The following is a 26850-nucleotide window of genomic DNA, read 5'->3' on the forward strand; positions in this document are numbered from 1 at the left end:
CATATCTACTTTTAGCCTTTCTCTCTCCAGACTTGATTCTTGATCTCTCAGTCCATCCTTTTATGACAGCCAGATTTCCAAGTTCACATTCAGTGATACTGAATACAGAAGCCATAGACGGTGATCCCAAATCATAGTCCTGCCACACACCAGAGCTAGCATTCAAGAAATTGATTGTGACAAAACACAAAAATAAAAAGCAAAGATACTCCTTGGTTCATCTTCAGTCCAAATATTCTGGAGATGAAAGAAATGTTCATGTACCATCATCCTTTGACCTGCCCCAGTCTTAAAAGAATTTTGTTTAAAAAAAAGAAAAAGAAAAACCTCCTTAAAGGTCTTTGTTGAAAGTGAAAATGTGAGTCACTCAGTTGTGTCCAACTCTTTGTGACCCCATGGACTGTAGCCCACCAGGCTCTTCTGTCCATGGAATTCTCCAGGCAAAAATACTGGAGTGGGTAGCCATTTCCTTCTCCAGGGGATCAGGGGATCTTCCTGACCCAGGGATGGAACCCGGGTCTCCCGCATTGCAGGCAGATTCTTTACCATCTGAGCCCCCAGGGAAGCCCATAAGGGAACTATGGTCTGTCAAGGTCTTTATACCTCTAAAAATAATAAAGGGACTTATTGACATGGAATTCCCCTTGTCTAGATGTGCTGGTTTCCTTGATGAACTCACCAAAACATAGATGACTTTAGAGGCATTCAGGGAAAGTTAAAATGAATCTGTAACTTCTATAGATCTTAAAGATTAATACTTCGTGAGGAACATCAGGAATAATCAAAGTACATCATAAAGTCAAGCCTTAATATTAACCTCCTGCCAAAGAATTAGCTCATCTAAAAGCAGTTTATTAAGCTAGGTTTATAAACTGTCTTTAGATGAGTTCACTCTTTGCCAGGAAAATTATTGTGAGAGTGTGTGTGTGTGTGTGTGTGTGTGTGTGTGTGTGTGTGCATACACACGCATGAGCACTGAAGGGATATGCTTGTTATCACAGATCTTCCTAACTTTAACATACAGTCTGAGTTTCACAGGGTCTAAATAAAGAAGAGATAGGAAAAGATAGACAGAGACTAAATTGTAGACTAGTTTTAAAGTAATATCATGTGGTTATTTTTAAAGTAGCAAGGGAAACAGGAGTTGAACGATATGTTGTTTATCAGTGTCTGACTCTCTTTAAATGCATTACTTTATTAGATATTTATAATAGCCTAGGTGTAGAATAGCCAACTCATGCCAGTTTGTCCAGGATTGTCCCCCTTTTTAAAACTAAACCCTGCCTCATGTGTGCATGCCTGCTCAGTCGCTTCAGTCACATCTGACTCTTTGCGATGCCATGGACTGTAGCCTGCCAGTCTTCTCTATCCATGGGTATTCTCCAGGCAAGAATACTCAAGTGGGTTGCCGTGCCCTCCTCCAGGGCATCTTGCCAACCCAGATCTCGAACCGGCATCTCTTATTTCTCCTGCATTTGCAGGTGAGTTCTTTACCACTAACTCCACCTGGGAAGCCCGAACCCTGCCTCAGTCCCAAGCAAACCAGGACAGCTGATCACTTTAGCCAGGGAAGGCAGTAAAGGGTGTTTTGAGACCGATTTTCAGCATGGCGAGAACTGCCACCACCACCACCAAGCAATTCTACACCAGTTGGGTGTACAACAATTTCACTCAAGTCTGACACGATCTGCCAGTAAATAGCATCAGATCCCACAGGTTAAGGTGTCGGTCCTGCAAAGCTGCCTCCCCACCACTTCAGAGGCCAGTCACCAGTCCAGGTTGTCACCTGTGTTTCTGACAGAATTGCTATGGATAGTAGGGTCCAACACCTCCCTTCTTGGGTTCCATTAATTTGCTAGAGCCTGTAACAGAACTCAGAGAAACATTTTATTCATTAGATCACTTGTTCATTATAAAAAGATGTAACTCAGGAACAGCCAGAGATGCATAAGGCAAGGTATAAGGAAAGAGTGAGGAGGTTTCCATGCCCTCGCTAGGTGTGCCGTTCTCCCCAAATCTCCATGTTCACCAACCTGGAAACTTTCCAAACCATGTCCTTTTGGGTTTTTATGGAGGCTTCATAATCAGTTCAGTTCAGTTCACTCACTCAGTCGTGTCCAACTCTTTGAGACCCCATGGACTGCAGCACACCAGGCCTCCCTGTCCATTACCAACTCCTGGAGTTTACTCAAACCCACGTCCATTGAGTCGGTGATATCATCCAGCCGTCTCATCCTCTGTCGTCCCCTTCTCCTCTTGCCCTCATTCCTTCCCAGCATCAGGGTCTTTTCCATTGAGTCAGCTCTTCATATCAGGTGGCCAAAGTATTGGAGTTTCAGCTTCAACATCAGTCCTTCCAGTGAACATTCAGGACTGATTTCCTTTAGGATGGACTGGTTGGATCTCCTTGCAGTCCAAAGGACTTAAAGAGTCTTCTCCAACACCACAGTTCAAAAGCATCGATTCTTCGGTGCTCAGGTTTCTTTATAGTCCAACTCTCACATCCATACATGACTACTGGAAAAACCATAGCCTTGACTAGACGGACCTTTGTTTGCAAAGTAATATCTCTGCTTTTTAATATGCTATCTAGGTTGGCCATAACTTTCCTTCCAAGGAGTAAGCGTCTTTTTATTTCACGGCTGAAGCCACCATCTGCAGTGATTTTGGAGCCCCCAAAAATAAAGTCAGCCACTGTTGCCACTGTTTCCCCATCTTTCTGCCATGAAGTGATGGCACCAGATGCCATGACCTTTGTCTTCTGAATGTTGAGCTTTAAGCCAACTTTTTCACTCTCCTCTTTCACTTTCATCAAAAGGCTCTTTAGTTCTTCTTCGCTTTCTGCTGTAAGAGTGGTGTTATCTGCATATCTGAGGTTATTGATATTTCTCCCGGCAATCTTGATTCCAGCTTGTGCTTCATCCAGCCCAGCATTTCGCATGATGTACTCTGCATATAAGTTAAATAAGCAGGGTGACAATATACAGCCTTGACGTACTCCTTTCCTGATTTGGAACCAGTCTGTTGTTCCATGTCCAGGTCTAACTGCTTCTTCCTGACCTGCATACAGATTTCTCAAGAGGCAGGTCAGATGGTCTGGTATTCTCATCTTTCAAAGAATTTTCCACAGTTTATTGTGATCCACACAGTCAAAGGCTTTGGCATAGTCAATAAAGCAGAAATAGATGTTTTTTCTGGAACTCTCTTGCTTTTTCCATGATCCAGCAGATGTTGGCAATTTGATCTCTGTTTCCTCTGCCTTTTCTAAAACCAGCTTGAACATTTGGAAGTTCACGGTTCACATATTGTTGAAGCCTGGCTTGGAGAATTTTGAGCATCACCTTACTAGTGTGTGAGATGAGTGCAATTGTGTGGTAGTTTGAACATTCTTTGGCATTGCCTTTCTTTGGGATTAGAATGAAAACTGACCTTTTCCAGTCCTGTGGCCACTGCTGAGTTTTCCAAATTTGCTGGCATGTTGAGTGCAGCACTTTCACAGCATCGTCTTTCAGGATTTGAAATAGCTCAACTGGAATTCTATCACCTCCACTAGCTTTGTTCATAGTCATGCCGCCTAAAGCCCACTTGACTTTGGACTCCAGGATGTTTGGCTCTAGGTGAGTGATCACACCATCCTGATTATCTGGGTTGTGAAGATCTTTGTGTATAGTTCTGTGTATTCTCGCCACCTCTTCTTAATATCTTCTGCTTCTGTTAGGTCCATACCATTTCTGTCCTTTATTGAGCCCACCTTTGCATGAAAAGTTCCCTTGGTATCTCTAATTTTCTTGAAGAGATCTCTAGTCTTTCCCATTCTATTGTTTTCCTCTATTTCTTTCCACTGATCACTGAGGAAGGCTTTCTTATCTCTCCTTGCTATTCTTTGGAACTCTGCATCCAGATGGGTATATCTTTCCTTTTCTCCTTTGCTTTTGGCTTCTCTTCTTTGCACAGCTATTTATAAGCTATTTGGCTTTTTATGGAGGCTTCATAATCATAGCTGATTCAATTATTGACCGTTGGCATGTGAACTCAATCTCCAGCCCCTAGGTCAGGAGGTGGCCTTCAAAGTCTTCCACTGAGCTTTCTTCCTTGACTCATAGTATAGCCCCTCCAGTAGGTCTCCAGTAACATGCTCAGATAAGAGCAACCCAGTGGCAACCATGTGTACTATGAAACGCTTTCTGGAGAACTGTCGTTTATGGAAGCAAAGAGACCTGAGTCCTCGGAGACTGGTCACATTTCTCTCTCTCACTACGGGAAATTCTAAGAGTTTTAGGAGCTCTGTGCTAGGAAAGGAAACAGAGACCAAAATTTCCTTATTATATAAATCACAATCCCACAGGCAGATAATCTTTTCCATATTTTACCAAATAGGAGGCTGAAATTTTCCAAGACAAATGACTTAAAGTCACACAACAGTTAAAAGTGGTGCATTCTGTATTAGAACCCAAGCCTTCTAACTGCCTTTATATAGTTTCCAAGAAACCAGACTTTAATTAACACAGTGTGTAAAACTACTGTGAGAATTTTATTGACTTTTATGTTGTCTAGAAGCTTAACCATTCCTTGTGTGACACCGTAATTTTGCTCTCCAGCCCCCTCTTAACAGATAATACAGGAAAAAAAAAAAAACTCAGCCCAGTGTATCAGAATTATTACAGACTCTGTTAACTGACTGTGAATTGATGAAAATAATTTTAATGCTTTCCAAGTCAGTTATTTCTAACGCAACTATGAAAATAAGCAGTGGCCTATGCATCTGCACACTGAAAGCAATGTAACCTACACTGCCTCCCCTGTTTTTTCCCATCTGTCTTAAAGAGGAATTTCTGTTTTCTGTTTGTGGGGCAGAGCAAGTATCAGGAGAGTGAGTGACAATGTAAAAGTGGACAATGAAATGATGAGACCTAGCTTGATCTCCACGTGTTACACTTCGTCCTTTCTTCTCGAAACACGAAGAAGTGAATGTGTGTCCACACAAACCTCTCCCATTACTGTCCTGTCTGTGCTGAGCAAAATTGAACCCATATGTCTTTAAAATGCCTTTTCATTTTGATTGCTTCTTTGAACATACTGATCTTGGTGCATATGTGGCCCTTTGGACTACTAATGCCCATTTGCTCTTCCCCAACAGGCATCACAGTTGATAGGCACGGATTCATTTACTTTGTGGATGGGACCATGATTCGGAGAATTGATGAGAATGCTGTGATCACAACCGTCATTGGCTCAAACGGTCTGACTTCCACACAGCCACTGAGCTGTGACTCAGGAATGGACATCACTCAGGTAGGCACCACTGGTTTTCAAGCACTATCACCATTTGGCATCATGGAAATGGATAACAATTTTCTCATACAGAAATTAGGTAGAAAGGAAGCCTGGCGTATCCGTTATAACACCAGATGGCAGAAGTTTCTCTTGATGTAAGTGACTTTCTTCCTCCTCTGAAAAACTCCAGTTGAGAGAAAAGGGAGAACTAGGATGGGTGTAATGCTAGATGGAATGCTGGCATGAAAATTAAAGTCCAAGTTTGAATCAATTAGAGGGTAAGACCAATTTCACTTGTTGAATTATTTTCCAAGATATCTAATTTTATTCTTTTTGAATAATACAGTAACTCCCATTTGGAAAAGCACTGATTACCAAAGTCTTTAGAAATCTTTTTTAATGAATATATGAGCATGACTTCTTATTCATGTGTATGTAAATAGCTATTTCTAGGGCGTTATTTTTCTTTTTTAAGTAAAAGCAACATTCCCTCTGAGATCTATTTTACATTTATTTAGGAAAGCTTTTTTGCCAATGAGAATAAAAGGGAAATTCAGTGTAGTTCCCATCTGAGTCCAAAATTCTGATTTTACAAGAATTCTAGAAAATCAGGATTAGACAGGTGGAGATTACAGAGCAGATAGCACAGTCCCTGCACCTTGTGAATGACTTAGTTTGCAGACGCAAGAGGTTATTGTGTTAAACGAGGGAAATAAACTAGACAGTCATCAAAGGAACTTTCAAACTAACTTCCATGAATCTATGACTCTGATGAAGTAGATTACTTATCTTCTCAAATGGATTAAAATAGAAGTTGAGAGTTTTAGAACTGGTGTATCAGAGAGGATGGTTTTGACTCTAAGTGATCAGACAAAGTGATTTCAACAAGAAGGCTTCATTAACTCACATCGTGAGATGAGCAGAAGTAGGCAAAGATGCCAGCAGATCACATTGCATCACATTGACCAGAATTAAATCACTGGCAGAGGGTAAACAGGTTTCCAAAATGGATTCAGACCCTCTGGAACTGGGGCAGCCTCCCTGAGCATATCGCTACCTAATTCTAGAACCCAAATCAGGATTCTGTTAGCAAGGAATGAAGGACTGCTGTTTGGTAGGCAACCAGCCATAGTCTCCATAGTTAGGGTACCCCTGCCTCACCCAAGTAACTCAGAAAATAGTCAGAGTCAACTACAAAAAATAAAATAAGAATCGGAAGGCCCGGAAAAGTGACAAAAGGAATGAACTATCTTTAAGAGAGATACAAGTAGATCAGGCTATCCTGGAGCAGTCTAACTTTCCATGATGCAAAATCCTGCAGGAGGCAAGCAAAGGGGGCAGTATTTATGGCCATGAGGAAGGGTGTGAATGTGTTTATATGGAGGAGGGGGATGAAAGAAAGAAGGTGCACGTATATGATTCACTTGGGGGATATTTTTTACTTGAAATAGAACACTTAGTATTGCAATCAGTCAGCTGTAGACAATCTATCTGTTTCTGTGTGGCAGTTATGCTGAATAGAGAGTTCTTTGTCTACATAGAGCAAGCACAGGATCGTCATCACCACGAGAAAGGTTCTTTTCCACATAACGGTTCACAAGCCATAACTGCCACTGTAAAAGCTACCTCACCCCTTTCAGACTGGAGTGAAAAGTGTAGCCCACTGAACAGGAACCTGGTAACCAGGAGACAGACTTACAGTTTCTCTATGGCATTTCACCCCAAGTCTTGATTTCCCTGAAAGGAGCCCCCGACTCCCCCCTTCCCTTTTCCTTACACAACCTCAGCATGAGAAAAACAGTTGGGTTTTTTTTTTGAGGGGGGGCCGCGTGGGAGATGGAGAGTTGAGTGGGGTAGTAGGGGGTAGATGCTAGAAACCAACAGGACAGCCTAGGAGAGAAATTGGGCTTCATGGGACTTCCCTGGTAGTCCAGTGGTTATGACGTCATGTTTCCAATGCAGGGGACACGGGTTTGATCCCTGCTCAGGAAACTAAGATCTTGCGTGCTGCATGGTGGTCAAAAAAAGAAATCAGGCTTCATGTCCAAATTATTTAGCTGCTATCTCCACTGCTGTCCACCACTTCCTGTTGTGTCCTTCAAACATCCTAAAGAGTAACTAGCATCTTTCTTCTTAGGCTGGCGCAAGACAGTGAGGCCAGACTGATTTCTCCTTAAGTGTCCACAGTATAACCTTCCATTTTTATTAGGGGCCTGCTTTTCAGGGTCCCAGACCCTCTGTCTGGAATTTCCACTGCTGGTCCCCTTTCCCACTCTCCTTACACCTTACCTCTTCATGAGACCCTTCCCTAACAGTCCTAATCCTCACTGTGGTCTCATTCCCTTCCTGAAATTTAACATCACTACATTTACTGTAAAATCTGCTCTCTGTTCCCAAGCTATGTATCCAACTAGTTTCCCGCAATAGACTGTATGTTCTTTAGACAAGCATGGTAAGTGCTCAGCAGGCACAGTTAACATACATACCAATACCAAAGAGACACTATGATGCAAAAAGCTTGAAGGAGTAGTGAGAGATGAAGCTGGAGGGTAAGTGGGGATAATGTGGTAAATGACCATATAAGCACGATCGCATTCCAGTTTTATCCAGTGGACAGTGCGGAGCCAATGAGAGCATTAAGCAAGAAAATGTATTTTTAAGATAGTCTTAAACATGAAAATTCTTTTTTTTAACTTTTATTGGAATATAGTTGATTTACAATGTTGTGCTAATTTCAGGTGTACAGCAGAATGAATCAGTCATACATATGTCCACTCTTTAAAATTCTTTTCCCATTAGAGGTCATTACTGGGTTTTGAGTAGAATTCCCTTTGCTATACAGTAAGGCCTTATTTTATATATATACACACACACACCAGAGAAGGCAATGGCACCCCACTCCAGTACTCTTGCCTGGAAAATCCCATGGAGGGAGGAGCCTGGTGGGCTGCAGTCCATGGGGTCGCTAAGAGTCGGACACGACTGAGCGGCTTCAGTTTCACGCATTGGAGAAGGAAGTGGCAACCCACTCCAGTGTTCTTGCCTGGAGAATCCCAGGGACGGGGGAGCCTGGTGGGCTGCTGTCTATGAGGTGGCACAGAGTCGGACACGACTGAAGCAACTTAGCAGCAGCAGCATACACACACACACACACACACATTATATTATGTGTGTGTGTGATGAATGTGCACACTAAGTCACTTGAGTCATGTCCGACTCTTTGCGATCCCATGGACCACAGCCTGCCAGGCTACTCTGTTCATGGGATTCTCCAGGCAAGAATACTGGAGTGGGTTGCTATTTCCTCTTCCAGGGGATCGTCCCAGACCAGGGATCGAACCCGTGTCTCTTATGTCTCCTGCTTTGGCAGGTGGATTCTTTACCACTAGCGCCACCTGGTGGGACTATCAGCTTAATCACATAGTAATAGCAAATAGAGGATTGAGTGAGATCTTCCAGGGAGGGGATGTAAGGATAAAAAAAGAGAGAGAGAAGGCTTCAGACCAAATTCCAGCCATGTCAATATTCAAGAAAAGGCTAAGGAATAGGAACCCACAGAAAGGAAACTGAGATAAAGAGACCTGACAAGTAGAAGGAAAACAAGGAATGTGTGTGGTCAAAAAACCCAGGGAAGTGAGCTTTTCAAAGAGAGGGGAACGTGTGCATACCTGTGGCGGATTCATGTTGATGTATGGCAAAACCAATACAACATTGTAAAGTAATTAACCTCCAATTTAAATAAATAAATTTATATTTTAAAAAATAAAAAACAGAAAGAGAACAGTTAATATCAAATTCTGCTTATAGGTCACTAAAATGAGGTAGGTTTTTTTTTTTTAAGAAGCCATTTGGTTTGACAGCATTTGTGACTCTGATAAGAGTGCCTTTGGTAGAGTGCTAATTAACTGGAGTTGGATGGCAGTGTTAGAGTGGGAGGTGAGGAAATGAAGAAAGTGAAAATAGATCACTCTTTTGAGATGTTGGGCTGGTAAGAGGAGGATTTGGCATCGAAACAAATCAGCTCCCAGGTGTGTGCGAGTAAGAACCCAGGTGCGGTACAGGTAGACAAAAGCTGGAAGACACTGAAGGAAAATCCTCTGGGTCAGAGTGTCGACCAGGAGGAAGCCAGCATGTGGCATAGCTCATCCTCTGTGGCCAGAGTCTCCCCTGTCTGTTTTGACAGTGGTGGGAGATCGGGGCCTTAGGTTTAGCATGACTTTACTTAAGCACATGGGCTGTGTTGAACTAGAGGGAAGAAAGCTGAGTAGGGAGCTTCATAACACCTTCCAGGAGGAAAGCCCCAGTTGTTTATAGTAGTACTTACAGTGATCCAGCTGAGCTTACACAGTACTCAGTTTTATATTTCAGTAAATCAAAATATATTGATGGGTGAGGGTGGAGACAGCTGTCTAAATGAGAGCACACAGATTCTGCTGACAGGCACAGGCAGGAGAGAAAAGAGAGGCCTGACTGCAGCATGAAGATTTGAATCAGACTTCATGAAGAGCTTACTGATTCTAAGACTATGTGGCAGCATCATACATTATCGAAAGAGTTTATAGAATCACCACCTTTTGAAACTTTTAAGGCAAATGTTGGATAGCAATCATCTATGAACGCTTGGAATATAGACCTCTGTGGATTCAGGAAGATGGATCAGCTGTTTTCTCCAGATCCTTTACAACATCTTGAATGTTTCTCTATAGAAATATAACCCAAATGCCAAAGTTCCTTGTTACTTTTCCTATATTTCAAAACCAAAAGGTCCTGGGATTTAACCCTAGCAGTCCAGTGGTTAAGATCTGTGCTTTCCCTGCCCAGAGCCCAGTTTTGATCCTTGGTTGGTGAACTAAGATCCCGCAGAAAAGAAAAAGGTCCCCAACAAGGGAAGTCCCATTCATGCTAGCAGAGTACCTCTGGAATCTAAGAGGTGATGCGTTGGTCTTCTGTACTTTTCTGAGACAAACCTGAGCCCCTAGAAAGAATCAATCCTCAGAAGATAATGAATGTCCTCCCTCTAGTAATTCTAATAATACCTGCTACCACTTATTGAGAACTTACTATGTGCCAGGAACTATCCTAAGCATCTTATTCACACTGTTCCATTTTGTCTCCACCAGCTTTAGGAGGTAGGTGTAATTATCCCCCATCTACGGAGAAGAAAACTAGTAGTCAGAAGGATGATGTATTGTGTATGAGCACAGAGTTATTAAGTGATACAGCCAAGATCTGAGCACAAGCTTTCTGACTCCCATGTGCAGTTTCCCCACTTCTACACTTTCAGTGACAACTGGAGATGACCAGATATCATTGTATTTAGTGGGTGACAAATGTCATTTGGTTGAGGAAGATGCTGTTTATTTAGTGGCACTTTAGGCAATAGTTTAATAAAATCTAATCATCTCAAGAAATGAAATTTGCTTTGACAATAAAATCAGCCATTTGTTCAAAATCAATATCCTTTTTCTGATTTACTGAAATGCGAAACTGAACTCTTGGTATAAACTCTGAGGCATAACTGCCCATTGTAAGCGCTGCTATAAACAACCAGGCCTTTCACTTCAGGAGATGAGTTGATTATAAAGAGATCGGGCTCTTTATTTCCATTGCTGCTGCTGAATCATCTAGCTCTGGTAACTCACTTCCATCTCACGCCTGACTAGAACAGAATTGGGAGTTAGACCAAGTCTCTTGGTGCGATAGCAAACTTGAGAGTTGATTTGCTCCTTGGATCCAGCCTAATGCTCTCCCCCAAACCAACCCAAGAGAAGATACACAGGCAACGTAGGCCCCTTGTAGGCAGATAATCCTGTTTACGCACTGTCCCTAATGTGCACACTTTGAGGTGTTTGTCTGAGTATCCAGGACGTAACCAGTCCTCTCTATATGCTTGTTGGATCATCTTCATACTACAAAGTGGTTCCCCAAAGCACGCACTTGTCTGATGGGCCTAACAAGTGGAAGGAGGTTCATGGTTCATGGTTATGAAAGAAGAACAGTATCTGATTCTTTGGAGGAACCAACCTTGACCCCACACATTCAATCTATTGAGCTAATCTACTGGGAATTCTCCTCCTCTCCCCAGTCATTCCCTCCAGAATATACTCACAATTCAGTAATAGTGAGATTATTGTGAGATTATTAACAGAATATTAAGCCAGCCTCTCCTCAAATGCCTCTTGGGATAGGAAACTCACTCCCTTTCTCCATCGAATGTCTCTGACTGATGGAAACCTCTTCTGGGATCCCTTTAACATTAACTTTTTAATCTTCCTTTAATTTTCACCATCTAGCCTTTACTGCAACTCTTTAGGCCTTGTGGTATGAATTTAATCTGTCTTCTAGGAAATAAATATATTTTTGAACCAAGTACTATGCTTAGTGCTTTCATATATATTATCTTCTTTAATCCTCATGGCAATTTTTCACGAGAAGTATTATGTTCCTCTATTTTTAATCAACACGAAAAGCAAGGTTCAGAGAAGTTGAGAAACTTAGTGAAGGTCATACAACCGATCAGTAACAGAGTTAAAATTTGAACCTGGTTGACCTGATTCCAAAGTTCACATTCTTTTCACCAAACTACTATATCAAACCACTTTTTCTACCTGACAACCTTCTCAATGAATGTGAACAACTCTCTCAGACCTCCTAAGTCACATCCCTGGTTCATTGAACAACACTTCACTTGCCACGATATTGAGTTTCCTTCACCATTCTCCTCACTCTTCTCTGAATGTGTTCTCATTTATCTATATCTCTTTGAAAGTGAGGCTTCCAGAAATGAATAAAATAATCCAGATGTGCTCTGACTCAGTCTGAGGTAAAATGGTGACTGTCACAACCCTTTTTCTCTATTCTCTGTTTCTGTTCATTTTGCCTGGGGGTTTTCAAAAGGTTTTGATAAAGAACATTTACTTCGAACAAAAGAAGTCCCCATTTATAAAACTGATGCCAACAGCAGATTCAAACAAGTAGTGTCCTAGAACCTTCTCTATTCAAATTCACTCCCACGCACTGGGACTTTGTATGGCGACCCCCAAGGCACTTTTGAAAAATGGTAGGGAAATAGAGCACAGGTTAAGAAACCACAGTCGAAGCTGTGTTGGATTTTTGGTCACTTTTGACATGCGTTGTGATTATAGGGGGACTTCCCAGATGGCACAATGGTAAAGAATCTGCCTGCCAATGCAGAAGACTTAGGAGACATGGGTTTGATCCCTGAGTTGGGAAAGTACCCTGGAGAAAGAAATGGCAACCCACTTCACTATTCTTGCCTGGAAAATTCCATGGACAGAGGAGCCTGGTGGGTGGGCTACAGTCCTTGGGGTTGCAAAGAGTTGGGCATGACTGAGCATGCATGCAAACACGTGATTATAGAGAACTAAAAATTCACATGTCTCTCATGCCCATCTCCTCACCCTGTACTTACAAACTTGATTATTTGCTTGTTTTGACTGTAATCCTCACTAATAATTATATTTTACACTATTGTTCAGGATATAAATTGGAATAAAAATTTCATGAAATAATGCTTACTTTTACTACACATGCATCATAATACAGGATCTTATGTTAGTTTGTATTCAATTCCAGCTCATTTGATTCATTCCTCGTCTTTGTTTTCTGCTACCATCCAATATCTTCACTACCCTTCCTAGCCTTGTGTCACCTATAGATTTAAATGCTTTCTATGTCTTCATCCATGATGAAATTTATGGATAGATAGACCAGGGAAATTGTAGCACCACTTGACTAGTTATCTCTTAGATTATGAACCCATCTGTTTGAACTATCACCTATAGTGTATGATTCGTAGTAGATCAGGAAATCAATATGATGGCCTATGACTAGTTCTCAAGAAAAATGAAATATAACAAAAAAAATTCAGAGTGCATCATGTATGGTAAGTGTAAGTAAGTATTGTTTCATAAGACTTATTTCAATTGTATATCTTGAACAATAGTGTAAAATATAATTCTTAGTCAAAACAAGCTTGAAAGCCACTACCCTCACCCATATTTCCCATAACTTGTCCACAAAGGTATCATGAGAAATCTTACCAAGTTGGTAACTCTGTTTAAAAGGAAATAAGAGGACTTCCCTGGTCATCCAGTGGTTGAGAATCCACCTGCCAATGCAGGGGACACAGGTTCAGTTCCTGGCCCAGAAAGATTCCACATGCTGCAGGGCGACTAAGCCCATGAGCCACAACTACTGAGCCCATGTGCTCTAGAGCCCAAGCTCCACAATAGGAGAAGCCTCCACAATGAGAAGCCTGAGCACCGCAGCTGGAGTACAGCTATGGAAAGCCTGCATGCAGCAACCAAGACCCAGCGCAGCCAAAAATGAATTTGTTTTTTTAAAAAAAAGCAACTTTATTTAAAAAAGAGAGAGAGAGAAAGGAAATTAGAATCCTTTGACATAATTTGTTTTGAGTCATAGTATCCAAAAACACCACTTCCTCATCTAAGAACTAAGAAAAAAACTGTTTAATAACGCTTTCCTAAAGCAACATCCTTGGAAGGAAAGTTATGACCAACCTAGATAGCATATTAAAAAGCAGAGATATCACTTTGCCGACAAAGGTCCATCTAGTCAAGGCTATGGTTTTTCCAGTGGTCATGTATGGATGTGAGAGTTGGACTGTGAAGAAAGCTGAGCACCGAAGAATTGATGCTTTTGAACTGTGGTGTTGGAGAAGACTCTTGAGAGTCCCTTGGACTGCAAGGAGATCCAACCTGTCCATCCTAAAGGAGACCAGTCCTGGGTGTTCATTGGAAGGACCCATGCTGAAGCTGAAACTCTAATACTTTGGCCACCTGATGCGAAGAGTTGACTCATTGGAAAAGACTCTGATGCTGGGAGGGATTGGGGGCAGGAGGAGAAGGGGACGACAGAGGATGAGATTGCTGGATGTCATCACCGACTCGATGCACATGAGTTTGGGTGAACTCTGGGAGTTGGTGATGGACAGGGAGGCCTGGCGTGCTGCGGTTCATGGGGTCGCAAAGAGTCAGACACGATTGAGCAACTGAACTGAACTGAAAGCAACATCAGGTCCCCTCCTTGCAGTTTGTGGAGCCCATCTTTGGATTCTTCTTGAAGTCAGACTTATGTGTAATGACCTGTAGTCTTCCAGCACACCTTCTACTGCCCAGTATTACTCAATAATCATAAAAACTTGTTCTAAAAATTCATTTGCAAGTTCTAAGAGGTAACTCTTTCTGTCCAGAAAAACTTGAACTCAATTTAAAGAATTGAAAGAATTTGATGCCTTTCTACAATCCCTGCACCCGTCTTGGACTTTAGGAACTTAGAATCAATGTTCTTTGTGGCCATTCTCTTTAAAAAAGAAAGCAAAACTTACCTCTCTCTCATCCGTCGGCACAAGCCTCAAAACTTTGCCTCCCTGGTAGTCTTCAGCTCTCTGTGTGCCTGAAAAAAAGCTATTTTCTATTTTTCTTTCAATTTTTTTTGCAAGTTTCAGATAAACTAACCACAACTGGATAGAAGGGAATCATAAAGCTTCCTCTTCAAAATCTACATGTCAATTCAATTTTGTACAAGTGGAGTCAGCATTTTCTGTTGTTTTGAAAAACTACATATAATAACATGGAGGCATGAAAAGTTATAGCAATCCAGGGAGAACAAAGAAAAGAAACAGTAGCTTTAGTACAGAAAAGGCACCTTCTTTTCCCCTTTTTAAACTCTTGCCTAATATCTCTCATTGTCTCTTCTTCAGTCCCCTGCCAACCCTTTCATGTCTACAGAATAGCCTCCATCACCCTGAGTGATACAGATGATATTGAAACTCAAGTTCTTCAGGGGTTACTTGGCTTTCTTTGTGCACTTCCATCACTCTCCATGTGCACACTGAAAGAGAACAGAATTAGATCTTTGGAATGAAGGCCATTATAACTGAAATTCCCTGCAGGGACAGACTTCTGAATTTTGTGAAGCTCCGTAGGGAATCAAGAAAAATCTGAATTATAATAAGTTTGCTTGAATAAAGGGATTTCCCAGGGGAGGGAAAAAAGAAAGTTTAATTTTAAAGTTCTTGCCACCAGAGATGAAAATCTCACCACCTCCACCCCCAACACACCCTCCTAATGCTTCAGTGACTATGGAACCTGTCTTATACTCAAGAGCCAAGAAAAAGGCTGTGGCCATGCTGCAGAGAATTCAGACTGGGGACATGTAGTAAAAGGAAGGAGTAGCGCTTTAGATAAACAGCAACACAGGGAAGATGTAAGCAAGTTTTCTGAAACATATATAAGCACCTCTATCCAGAGCCAGCAAGACCAGTGGGCAGCAGGGACAGCTGGGTGGGAATAAAAGAGAGGTGACCAAATAGATAAGAGAAGTTTAGGGAATAGAGAATGGCTCAAAGGGCGTATTAACAAGGCCCAGGGTGTAGCTGGCCAAAAAGTTCATTCAGATTTTTCCAGCATACCTCACCCAAACAAACTTTTTGGCCAAACCAATAAAATGAAACCACTATTTGCTAGCCCTTGTGCCAACCATTTACTTCATCATATTTGGTTATGGTTAGTTTAAAAACTAAATCAACCACTTTTTTTGTGTGGCCGCACCATGTGACATGTGGGATCGTAGTTCCTTCACCAGGGATCAAACGTGTGTCCTCTGCAGTGGAAGCAGGGAGTGTTAACCACTGGACTGCCAGGGAAGTTCCTGAATCAACCACTTCTATAGTGGCCACCAACTAATGGATTGGATGGCATTAAAACTCATATCAGGATAATGAAAATCTGGTGCATACATCCAAGGGAATATTATATAGCCTTTAAAAAGGAGGAAACCTTGTCACATCCTACAATATGGATGAACTTTGAGGACATGTAAAATGAAATAAGCCAGTCACAAAAAGAAAAATACTGTGTGAGTCCACTCATATGGAACATCTAAAGTAGCAAAAAAAAAAAAATCATAGGAACAGAAAGTAGCAATGTGGATACCAAGGGGAATGAGGAGAGGAAATTAAAGTTTAGAGTGTCCTTATTGCAAGATGAAAAAGCTCTAGAGATCTGTTGCACAACAATATGAATATATCTAACACAACTGAACTGTGTTTAAGCATGATTAAGAGAGTAAATTTAATGTTATGTGCAGGGGGTGTTATAATAATAATGATAAACTCATACCAACCAAACCTCCGATGGATTTTCTCACTTTCTTTCCCTATTCTCATGCCTGGACAGCATAAGAAGTGCAGCAGTCTTACTGATCAGCCATTGGCTGTTGCAGCAGTCCAGATGTAAACATCCTAAATCAGCAATGTTCTGCTCTATTCACTTGAGCCACGTGCACCCTGTCAATCCATATCAGTCATAGCCAGTCCCTCCCATGGATCCAAAGGCTCATGCTATGAATGTAGAAATGGGGGGAGGGGGTAGTGCTATCCTCTACGGCAAAGAGGGAGCCCAGTCTACACCAATCATGGCAGGGAGGCACTGCCAACTTAGCCACACTGTTCTCAAAGAGCTCAATGTATCAATAACCTTAAATGTGAAAGTATTTAGAGAGTGATGGCTACTGAATAAACATGGGCAAACTTCTTGTCAGGTGCGTTTATAAGGGATTCCTTGGCGGCTCAGTGGTAGGCTGCCTACCAATGCAGGAGACATAGGCTCGATCCCTCATCTGGGAAGATCCCACATGCCAAGGAGCAACTAAGCCCGTGAGCTGCAACTACTGAGCGTTTGCTCTAGAGCCCAGGAGCCACAATGACTGTGCCCATGTGCCTCAACTACTGAAGCCCTCGCACCTTAGAGCCTGGGCTCCACAACAAGAGAAGCCACCCCAATGAGAAACCTGCACACCGCAACTAGAGAATAGCCCGCAGGCAACAGCAAAGACCAGCACAGCCAAAAATAAATACATAAAATTATTTTTAAAAAACACGTTTATAACCTTGGAACAATGATTCACATCTTCAAGAGTACTAGGGGATATTTTACTAAAGTTCTCTGGATGATTCCCTAACCACCGACTTCCCTTTGCCTACAGAAATGTGTCTAGTAGAAAGAACTTAGACAGTCCCAGGTGTGAGTCCAGATTCTGCCATTTATTAGCAGTGCAACCTCAAGCAAATTACTTAAGGTCTCTGTGTCTGTACTTCCTCAACATTAGGAAGTGAGATAAAACCCTGTCTTGTCTCCTAAGGCTACTGGGATAGTTAAATAAGAAAACAAATATGAAAGAACTTTGTTTTTGGACAGGTACTTGCAACTGTAAAATGTTGGTCTTGATCAGAAGTGAAGAGAGAGGTCATATGGCATTACATGTAACCTTGGGTTTTATATTTTCCTTTGCACCATCAGTTAGGTGAGTGGAAAGGTTTCACAACCCTCCATCTACACAGCAATCAAATTATGCTATCACAGAGCATGAGATGGCAGTTAATGTTAATATTGTTCATATTCTGATTTAACAGAATCGAACAGCACCAAGAACCATTTTTTTTTTTAAGTTGACTGTAGGAGTCCCTAGAGGCTCTTCATATTACTCACCTATAAAGGAATGATCCGTTAGCGTTTATGGCTGAAAATTACATAATAGTACAAAATAAACAATGTTTTTAGTTGCCATCTCTATATTTGAAGAAGAGAACATCTATTTTTGAATCATTTATTCTGTTGTCCTCTGAAACATGGCAATATGTTTTTAAAAATTAAATTGTCTTTGTCTACTTCTTGACCCCAAAGAAGTTGCTGTCATTTCAGATTCTGTCATTTCAGATTCAGCACTACACTTGGAAAACAGACAGTAGAATTTTAAAGCGAGTTAATTATTCCTCCTTATGAAGGCTAATTCAATAAATGACCCAATTGTTGATTAAGTGGCACTGCTTTTTTTATATATATAAAAGCACTTGGAACGTATGAACTGCTTTACAAATATAAGGGATGATGTAAGGTGTTAATTGGCATCTTCAGGAAATATTTTCCGTTGATTCATCATGCACTTGTTAAAATGGGAGGACACAAGAACAAAATAAGTCTGCAAGGTCATTCTTCTGATTTTGTAGTATCTGTGGTTTTCAGTCACTAATTTAAATGCATTCCTGGATAATGTTATTTATTGCTCACTCAGTCCAAAGCTACTCTCCTTGCTCTGTCCAATGCAGGAAAACACCTTCTGAAACTGCAAAAAGAGAGCCAAACTTTCCTCTAATCCTTTAATAGAGGGTGCAAGAGACAAAATCAGGCCTCGAGGGTAGACTCTCCTTCATAATAAAAGTTCATATTAGAGGTCAGTAAAGTAGACTGTGTGGGAACACAGACCACATAGATTTGAGTCGCAGCTCCACCACTAGCTGGATGTGTCCCTCTGGGGGAAATTCTGTACCTGTCAGTGGGGATAATAATGATGTTTTTCTCTATAAGAAAGTTGTGAGGACTAAATGAGATATATTTTAAAAAGATCACTTACTTAGCAGGACTTCTCCAGCGATCCAGTGATTACAACTCTGCCTTTCAGTGCAGGGGATGTGGGTTTGATCCCTGGTCACGAAACTATCTATCCCACATGCCTTAGAACACAGCCAAAAAAAAAAAAATCACTTAGCAAAGTATGTGACTCATAAGTGCTCAGTGAATTAGCAGGAGGAGAAACAGCAGCACTAGTTGTAGTATTTGACCTTCCATTCACAGAATAGAAAATTGAACAGATAATTTATAGAACCAAGATTTTTTCAAAGGGCCAAGAAGTTTGGAACTGCTATAGAAATTATGTAATCTTCCCTTCTGTCCTTTGTACATAGGTGTACCTTCTCAGAGAGCCATGCAAATATTTGTAGATGAGTTTGATGGCCTGTAGCAAGCATATGCTCCAGAGATGGCTCTTAATCTGCTGTGACCTTCACAGAATGTTTTATCTGCCTAATGCTGATATGAAAAGCTCTGTCTAGATCACTTAAAGCATGTTTATGCTAGGCATTGAATGGTGCCCCAAATCCTTCATTTTCTTTCTATTTTCAAGAAGGGTCTCACTGACTGTGGACCTAAGGTTGGGATGTAGTATGAGTTTCATACATCTGTGAATTTGAGATGTAGAGATTTTAGATCATCTTCCAACTTTGAAATCAGGAGGTAAAAGAGCAGCACATTCAGTGGATGGCCATTCTATGTGGGTCAATTTCACACAAAAAATTTAATATGAAAGTATATAAGTAGGAAGACATAGTTTATCTAGGTCAACACGAAAGATATGACTCTCCCAAGACAAAATAAAGGCCCCCAGGTAAGTGGAAAATCAAAAGGAAAGAAGTTATGAGGCTGATAAGAAAGATAGCAGTGTCCTAGGATTTTTGAAGCAAGCTTAGTCTGTGAGTTGCTTTGTCTTTTTCTTTTTTATCAAGATATTCAGGTTCCAAAGCATGTCAATCAATTTGAAAAATTTGAATGTGTAAAAACCCAAATTTAACAAAATTATAAACTGAGAGAAGCTTTACAGTAAAATTCTCCACAGAGTTCCTTTAAATATCAATCATTTCCCTTCTCCAAATTCATTCAAACTCTTTTTTTTTTTAACTGCACTTTATATCTCTTAGGTAAAATCACAATTGGGGTAGAATAAACTATTACCCGAGATATCTGCATTATTGCTCCCTCCAAAGTGAACACGTGGTTGTTTACATAAGAAGTAAAGAACAGCAGGCCAACATCTTCAACTCCAGCACAGCCAAATTCTGCTGAAATGTCTGCACACAAGCAAATAGCCAGAGTTGTCAGAGCCCTTAAAATAAAAGTCAAGTACCGTGCTCAATGCTATATCGAAAACATAATTTATCCCATAAATAAAACTCCCTCAGCAGTGTCCTCTTTCCACACAAAGGACAATGGCATGCTAGCTCTTATTAAAACTATTAAGCACCAGAGGGAAAGCATCTTCAAAATTCAGAGAGAGTCACAAGATGCAAAGCTTGCAAACTACTTTTGAACCACTCAGTCTTACACACATTTTGCCTGGCAGGCGCCATGACCTGAAATAAACCTGAAACTCTCTAAGATGCAGAATATTTGGTTGGCAGATTCAGTGGTGAGCATCTAGGGCTTATATGGCCAACACCTTGGGCTGAGTCCCAATGTGAGCTATTGGCCTATCTTTCAGACTTTATCTTTAAAAGTAGACTTACTCTTTATTAACTGTGGGAGGGTGAAGTGCCTGAATCAGTGCCAACCCATCTGTATTAAATGGAAGCACAATTCAAAGAGAAAGTTCTATTGGTTGTCATCAGTAGTATCATCCTTTCATGCAAAAGTGAAAACAAGAGTCCCCAACATCCGAGATCTAATGCCTGATGATCTGAGGTGGAGCTGATGTAATAATAATAGAAATAAATGCACAATAAATGTAATGTGCTTGAATCATCCAGAAACCATCCCCCTCCCTGCAGTCCATGGAAAAACTGTTTTCCATGAAACCAGTCCCTGGTGCCAAAATGACTGGGAACGACTGGTATAATACACTTACAAAGAGGCCACATCCGCTGAGAGATGTTTTTCTTGAGATGCATAAGCCAACTAGGTGTTCATTTGGTCCACTTCAGAATACAGTCCCATTCCAAATCAAGGGGGAAAGGATTCTGAAGGAACAATCCCAATTTCTGACAAGGATACAGCAAGAGAGAATATTAAAGATATTTAGTAGTAAATGCCCAATGTATTATTATTTATAAGTAAATTCTAAGCACACAGGAAATATTGTCATGGGCCCACTTTATGAACCATTCAGTACGAACTGTGTCTTCAAAAGACGTATGGGAGAGTAGAATGATCCACCATGAAATCATTCTCAAAAATCACAAGAGTGAGAAGCTTTTCAACAAGGGCATCAACGTAGCGTTTCCAGAGAGTCAGAGAAGCCCTGGTTAAAGTCAGTCACAACCAACTTCGTTAAAGTCCACACACAGTGGGTTTATTTTACGTAGATATTCTCTGGAAATGGCAGTTTCACAGGTCAATAGATAAACCAAGGATGCTAGTGACTAATAAATCATCTCAATACCAGAGTCTTTGCTGGTTCTGGTTCAATTTTACTAGTTTTCTATGACCAGTGTCCTGCAGTGGGTATTGTTCTTCCTCTGTCCTTGTATATGGGTTGATGCTGTGAATATCACTAAAGATCCAGTCAGAAAAACAGAAAGCACATTAGTCATTTTAACAGAAAGAAATTGAGTAGAGGGAATAGGCTGCACAGGCATTAGGGGGTTGCAAAACAAGAGAGAGAATACCTGCAGCCATCACCTCTAGGGCTGTGGAAACAGAGGAAGGGGTTGAAATTGTCAGAACCAAGAGTGCTACGTGTGTGTGTGCTAAGTCATTTCAGTCGTGTCTGACTCTTTGTGACCCCATGGATTGTAGCCCACCAGGCTCCTCTCTCCATGGGATTCTCCAGGCAAGAATACTGAGAGAGGAGGAGGATTTGATCCATTGAAGTGGTACCTACTCCTCTGAGGAGAGGATGCCACTGCTTTGGGCTGCTTCGGGTCCCTCTGAGGGAATGTGACGAGGCTGACGTGAGTGTGGAGAGGAGCTGGAAAGTGCAGCCAGTTACTGCCGCTCAGGAGGAAGGGCTGCAGTTACAGCAACACTGAAAGAACAGAAAACAAGCAGGAAGGAAGGAGTCCCTTCTCCCTCCTCTAGCTTCCCAGAATCCCTTTAGCTCCCACATTGGCAGGATCTATCAAGAAGCCAGCTGGGGAAAAAAAAAAAAGAAAGAAATGTAGTTTGCAGAGTCCCAACCCCAGTATCACAGAGCAGTGCCTTTAAAGGGGTGAGTCTGGAGCTGCAAGCTGATAGCTCACTAACTAGCACAATGTGCAATGAGGTGTTAGATTTCCATGTCGTTGTTCCTGCTGGAGTCACTCAGATGTGGCTACGGTTTGGAGGAAACATTAATTAGAGTGGACTGTTTGCCACAGAGGATTTCATCATTGCTGTGAATCCATAAGAAGCCGTTATAGGGAGACCTCAACCAGAGCTGCTCAATGTGTTTGTGAGAGTGACTGACTCCCCTCTTGTTGAAGCTCGGGTCATCACTATTTTTCGCTTTTGTTCAGGCTCAAGTCTGTAGCCTGTCTGCTTCCTTAAATGATTCTGTACACATGGTAAGCGGTCAGGTGGCCAGTCTCCAGAGTTCTGGAAGCATGAGCCTGAGCTGGGCCATCTGTTGAGGACGTGCTGTTTTGTATCACACACAGGGAAGTGGTGGGCAAAACCCGGAAGCGCACTGGAGGCCTAATGAAAATAAGACCAGTTAAATCTTCCCTCTGAATGTTCATTAGGCCATCTGTTCTTATTAGTGTCCTTATCATTTGGAAACATTACCAAGTTAAGATGAGACACAATCTGTGGAATTCTAGTCTAACTTGAAATGAACTTTTAAGTAGAGCAATCATGACTTGTGATACTTCTCTTCCCCTTTAGAACCCTGCCCACTTCTAAACATTACCATGGTGAAATTTTTTAATAGTTCCTTACTGAAATATTATACCGGAAAGCAGGGTTAGCAGTAGCTACAGAAATGAAAACATAATCTCCAAGTGGCTGATCAATGAAATCAGGCCATTTCATAAAAGCCATGCAGTCGTACTTCTGGCCTGTAAATTGCTTTAGGTGCCAAAGGGAATTGGAAGCTTGGTCTATCCTGTTGAGCCAATACTATAATATTAACAACCTGCAACAGACAGGTTTCTGCAAGTGCTCAAGAGGAAGAAATGCTACAGAATGATTCCAGGGGCTTCTTCAAAGTCCCTGGCTCCTGCTGCTGCTGCTGCTAAGTCGCTTCAGTCGTGTCCGACTCTGTGCGACCCCGTAGACGGCAGCCCACCAGGCTCCCCCGTCCCTGGGATTCTCCAGGCAAGAACACTGGAGTGGGTTGCCACTTCCTTCTCCAGTGCATGAAAGTGAAAAGTGAAAGTGAATTCGCTCAATCATGTCCGACTCTTAGCGACCCCATGGACTGCAGCCTACCACGCTCCTCCATCCATGGGAATTTCCAGGCAAGAGTAACGGAGTGGGGTGCCATTGCCTTCTCTGTCCCTGGCTCCTACAGGTAGGCAAAGCCTTGGCTCTTAGGAGGACGTAAGCCCTACCTTCACTGTATGAAGACCCACGGTGGTCTTCTCCTTACTCTAAATTCTCTCCAAATGCGTGGTCTTATCACCTGGTCTCATGGGGGATTTCATGTTACTTTGGACTGTTCTCCGGTTGTCTCCCCTTCAATATGTGTGTCTCCCACAGTGCTGAATATATAGTGGGAATTTAAGATGAAAAAGTGAAAGCATTAGTCACTCAGTTGTGTCCAATTCTTTGTAACCCCATGGATGTAGCCTGCCAGGCTCCTCTACCCATGGGATTTCCCAGGCAAGAATACTGGAGTGGATAGCCATTCCCTTCTCCAGGGAATCTTCCCAACCCACGGATTGAACCCAGGTCTCCTACGCTGCAGGCAGATTCTTTACCATCTGAGCCACCAGGGAATTTAAGATATATATAGGGAATTCCCTGACAGTCCAGTGGTTAAGACTTTGCCTTCCAATGTGAACTGACTTCCAATGTCAGTTTGATCCCTGGTGGAGGAGCTAAGATCCCACATGCCTCACAGTCAAGAAACCAAAGCATAAAACTGAAGCCATATTGTGATAGATTCAATAAAGCCTTTAAAAGTGGTCCATATCCCCAAAAGTTATTTTTTGATAACAACAACAACAAAAGAAATACATATAAAATTGAATTGAAATAGAAACTCACACACACACACAAAAAAAAAACAGTAAAGCTTTCACGTTCCTCTCCCCACTCACAGAAGTGCCAAAGGGGTTAAGTTCTTTGACTCTAATGATAAAACCCAAGAAACAGAGAGATACAAATAGTAAATTGGCAAGTAGCATCATGTACAATATGTTCTTGTTACAATAACAATCAAATTTACAAACAAATTAGCTGTGGAGTCTGAAGGACATTCTGTAGTTTTCACACTGGGCCTTCATCTCCTGCTGATAGATGACTTTGACTGTAAATTGAAAACTGGAAGTGGTTAAACATTTTGTGTATTCACAAGTGCCATTTCTAAAATTGAGGCTTCAGAGAGGAGATGCAAGAAAGGGTGACGGAAACTCAGAGCGATTATGCCTGTTATTAAGATGAGGTAGTGGCAATTACACAGCAGACTCATACAGAGTGTGTACGTGATGATTGCTCTGAGGGAGCCTCTAAGAACAAACTTTCATAGCACTCATCAGGCCTTGGGTCTCTAGAGGAAGGAGAGATTTTTTCAGCTACTCTGTCAGTGTGCTTTTGGACTGAGCTCATGGCCACAGGAACCATCTTGAAAGAGATATGTACTTTTTTCTTAATAAGTGTGAACGAAACTCTCATATAACAGTGGTTTCATTCACTCTTTCCTATTCTCAAGCTCTTTGGTGTCAAGACCCCTTGACCCTTCTAAAAATTGCTGGAGACTTCAAAGAGCTTTTCTCTGTGTGGGTTTTATCTATTAATATTTACCTTATTGGAAATTAAAGGTGTGAATTTTTTAAACATAAAGCTATAATAGCCTCAGGCACCTTCCAGAAAACTCCACTGTATACTCAAAGAAAGTACAAAAAGCAAATAGTATTAAGAACAGTTTTGACCTCACAGACCTCCTTGGAAGACTCTCAAAGATCCTCGAAGTCTGTGGACCAAAATAGAAATATTTCCTCAATTCTAAGACACCATGTATTCTAAGACATGGCATCAATTTGATAACTTTAGGTAGTGAGGAGAGATACTCCATTAAATGTATGTATTGATTATAAGACACAACCTTATTTCAGAAAACTTAAAATTTAAGATTGAGGGAGTATGGCCATTCCCATTAACCTCAGTGGGTCTCTGGAAACCCAGATTCGCTGACTCAAACATGTTGATGAAAGTTGGTTTTTCTTAGAGCTTATTTGTGTTTTACAATTTCTAAAATGCTTTCATGGACTGAAAATCTTACAGCCAATGAGGCACTAATGTTTTCCTTCAACAAGCATTTGCCAACTGTAATACCAAATACTGGAAATACAAATATGAATGCGCCCTCATTCCTGCGCTTGACGATTCACAGACCTAATAGAAAACAAAGGAAGGCAAACAAGTATTTATGGTATAATGGAGAAGCACTGGATCTGAATAAGTCACAGAACTGGAGGAAAAGCTTGAAGTACCCAAAGATGGAACTCTGGGTACGCAGGAAGGCTTGAGGTTAATCACTTAGTTAGTCATCCTCATAACAAAGAGCTGCCCTAGTGGACTTTGGCACCGGTGTCAGCCATTTTCGGGCATTAATTTATGTCAATTTAATTTAATTTTGCAAACACTGGTGATCTATCACAGAGATGTAAACCTAGAAATTTGCTAGACCGGTTTGACCAGTAGTGCCAGACACAAACAAAGCCTAACAGAGCATTTTCTTGGTTGTGATTGGATTCAGCTGAGAAGAACAGAATGTCGCACCCCCCCCGCCCCCCGCCACACACACACACACACACACACACACACACACACATACACACACACACACACACACACACACACAACAGTGACATAAGCAAGATAGCAGCCAGACTTGATCCACAGTCCAGGACTGGGTGGTAGTTCCATGAGGTCATCTGGGACCCAGGCTCCTATAATTCTGCCCCGCCATCCTGGTGCATGCCTTTCATTTTCATGGCCACCTCATGGTCTAAGACATCTGCTAAAATTACCACCACTTATATCCATATTGCATGCTGCAAGAAAGGGCAAAAGGGGCTCATTCCGATTGGGTCAGCTCTCCTTAGGCAGCATCAACTTAAAAGTGTGGCTACTTTCACACTTTCATGTCGATGGACATGAGTCTGAGTGAACTCCGGGAGATGGTGATGGACAGGGAGGCCTGGCGTGCTGCGATTCATGGGGTCGCAAAGAGTCGGACACGACTGAGTGACTGAACTGACTGACTTTCACACCTTGTCTTACATCTTATTGCCTTGAACTTAATCACATGGCTACAGATAATTGCAAATAAGGCTAGGATGTCTTCTCTTCTAGACAGCAGTGTGCCCAAATTTTAAGATTAGATATATACTACCAAGAAGGAAGGGCTTCCCTGGTGGCTCAGCGGTACAGAATCCACCATCAGTGCAGGAGCCGCAGGAGACTCAGGTTTGATCCCTGGATCAGAAAGATCCATTGGAGGAGGAATATGGCAATCCACTCCAGTATTCTTGCCTGGAGAATCCCATGGACAGAGGAGCCTGGTGGGCTACAGTCCATGGGGTTGCAAAGAGTCGGACATGACTAAAGAGATTTAGCATGCATTCATGCACTAAGGAGGAAAGAGTGAAATAATGGTAGGGTAGCCCTAGAACTGGTAGTCTCTGCCACAGCATCTTAGTAACCACAAATTCAGCACTTTGTTTTGACCCTGATGCTGTCTAAGCTTCTTCAAATTTATAAAAGTCATCTAGAGAAAGTTTGGTTTGGGGAGTTGGAAAGCACATGCTGTATCAGAGTGATGGCTCTTGTTGATCTTCCT

General features: G+C 41.7%; 1 protein-coding gene across 1 annotated transcript in view; it reads left to right on the plus strand.

The window, feature by feature from the left end:
• Positions 1-26850, plus strand: part of TENM1 (teneurin transmembrane protein 1) — a 629447-nt gene that overhangs the window by 553897 nt on the left and 48700 nt on the right. Inside the window, exon 23 of the mRNA XM_052662865.1 lies at positions 5138-5292. Coding sequence (XP_052518825.1) covers positions 5138-5292 — 155 coding nt within the window. The remainder of the gene's footprint in view (positions 1-5137; positions 5293-26850) is intronic.

The sequence above is a fragment of the Budorcas taxicolor genome, chromosome X (genome assembly GCF_023091745.1).
Source record: "Budorcas taxicolor isolate Tak-1 chromosome X, Takin1.1, whole genome shotgun sequence".
Lineage (NCBI taxonomy): Eukaryota > Metazoa > Chordata > Mammalia > Artiodactyla > Bovidae > Budorcas > Budorcas taxicolor.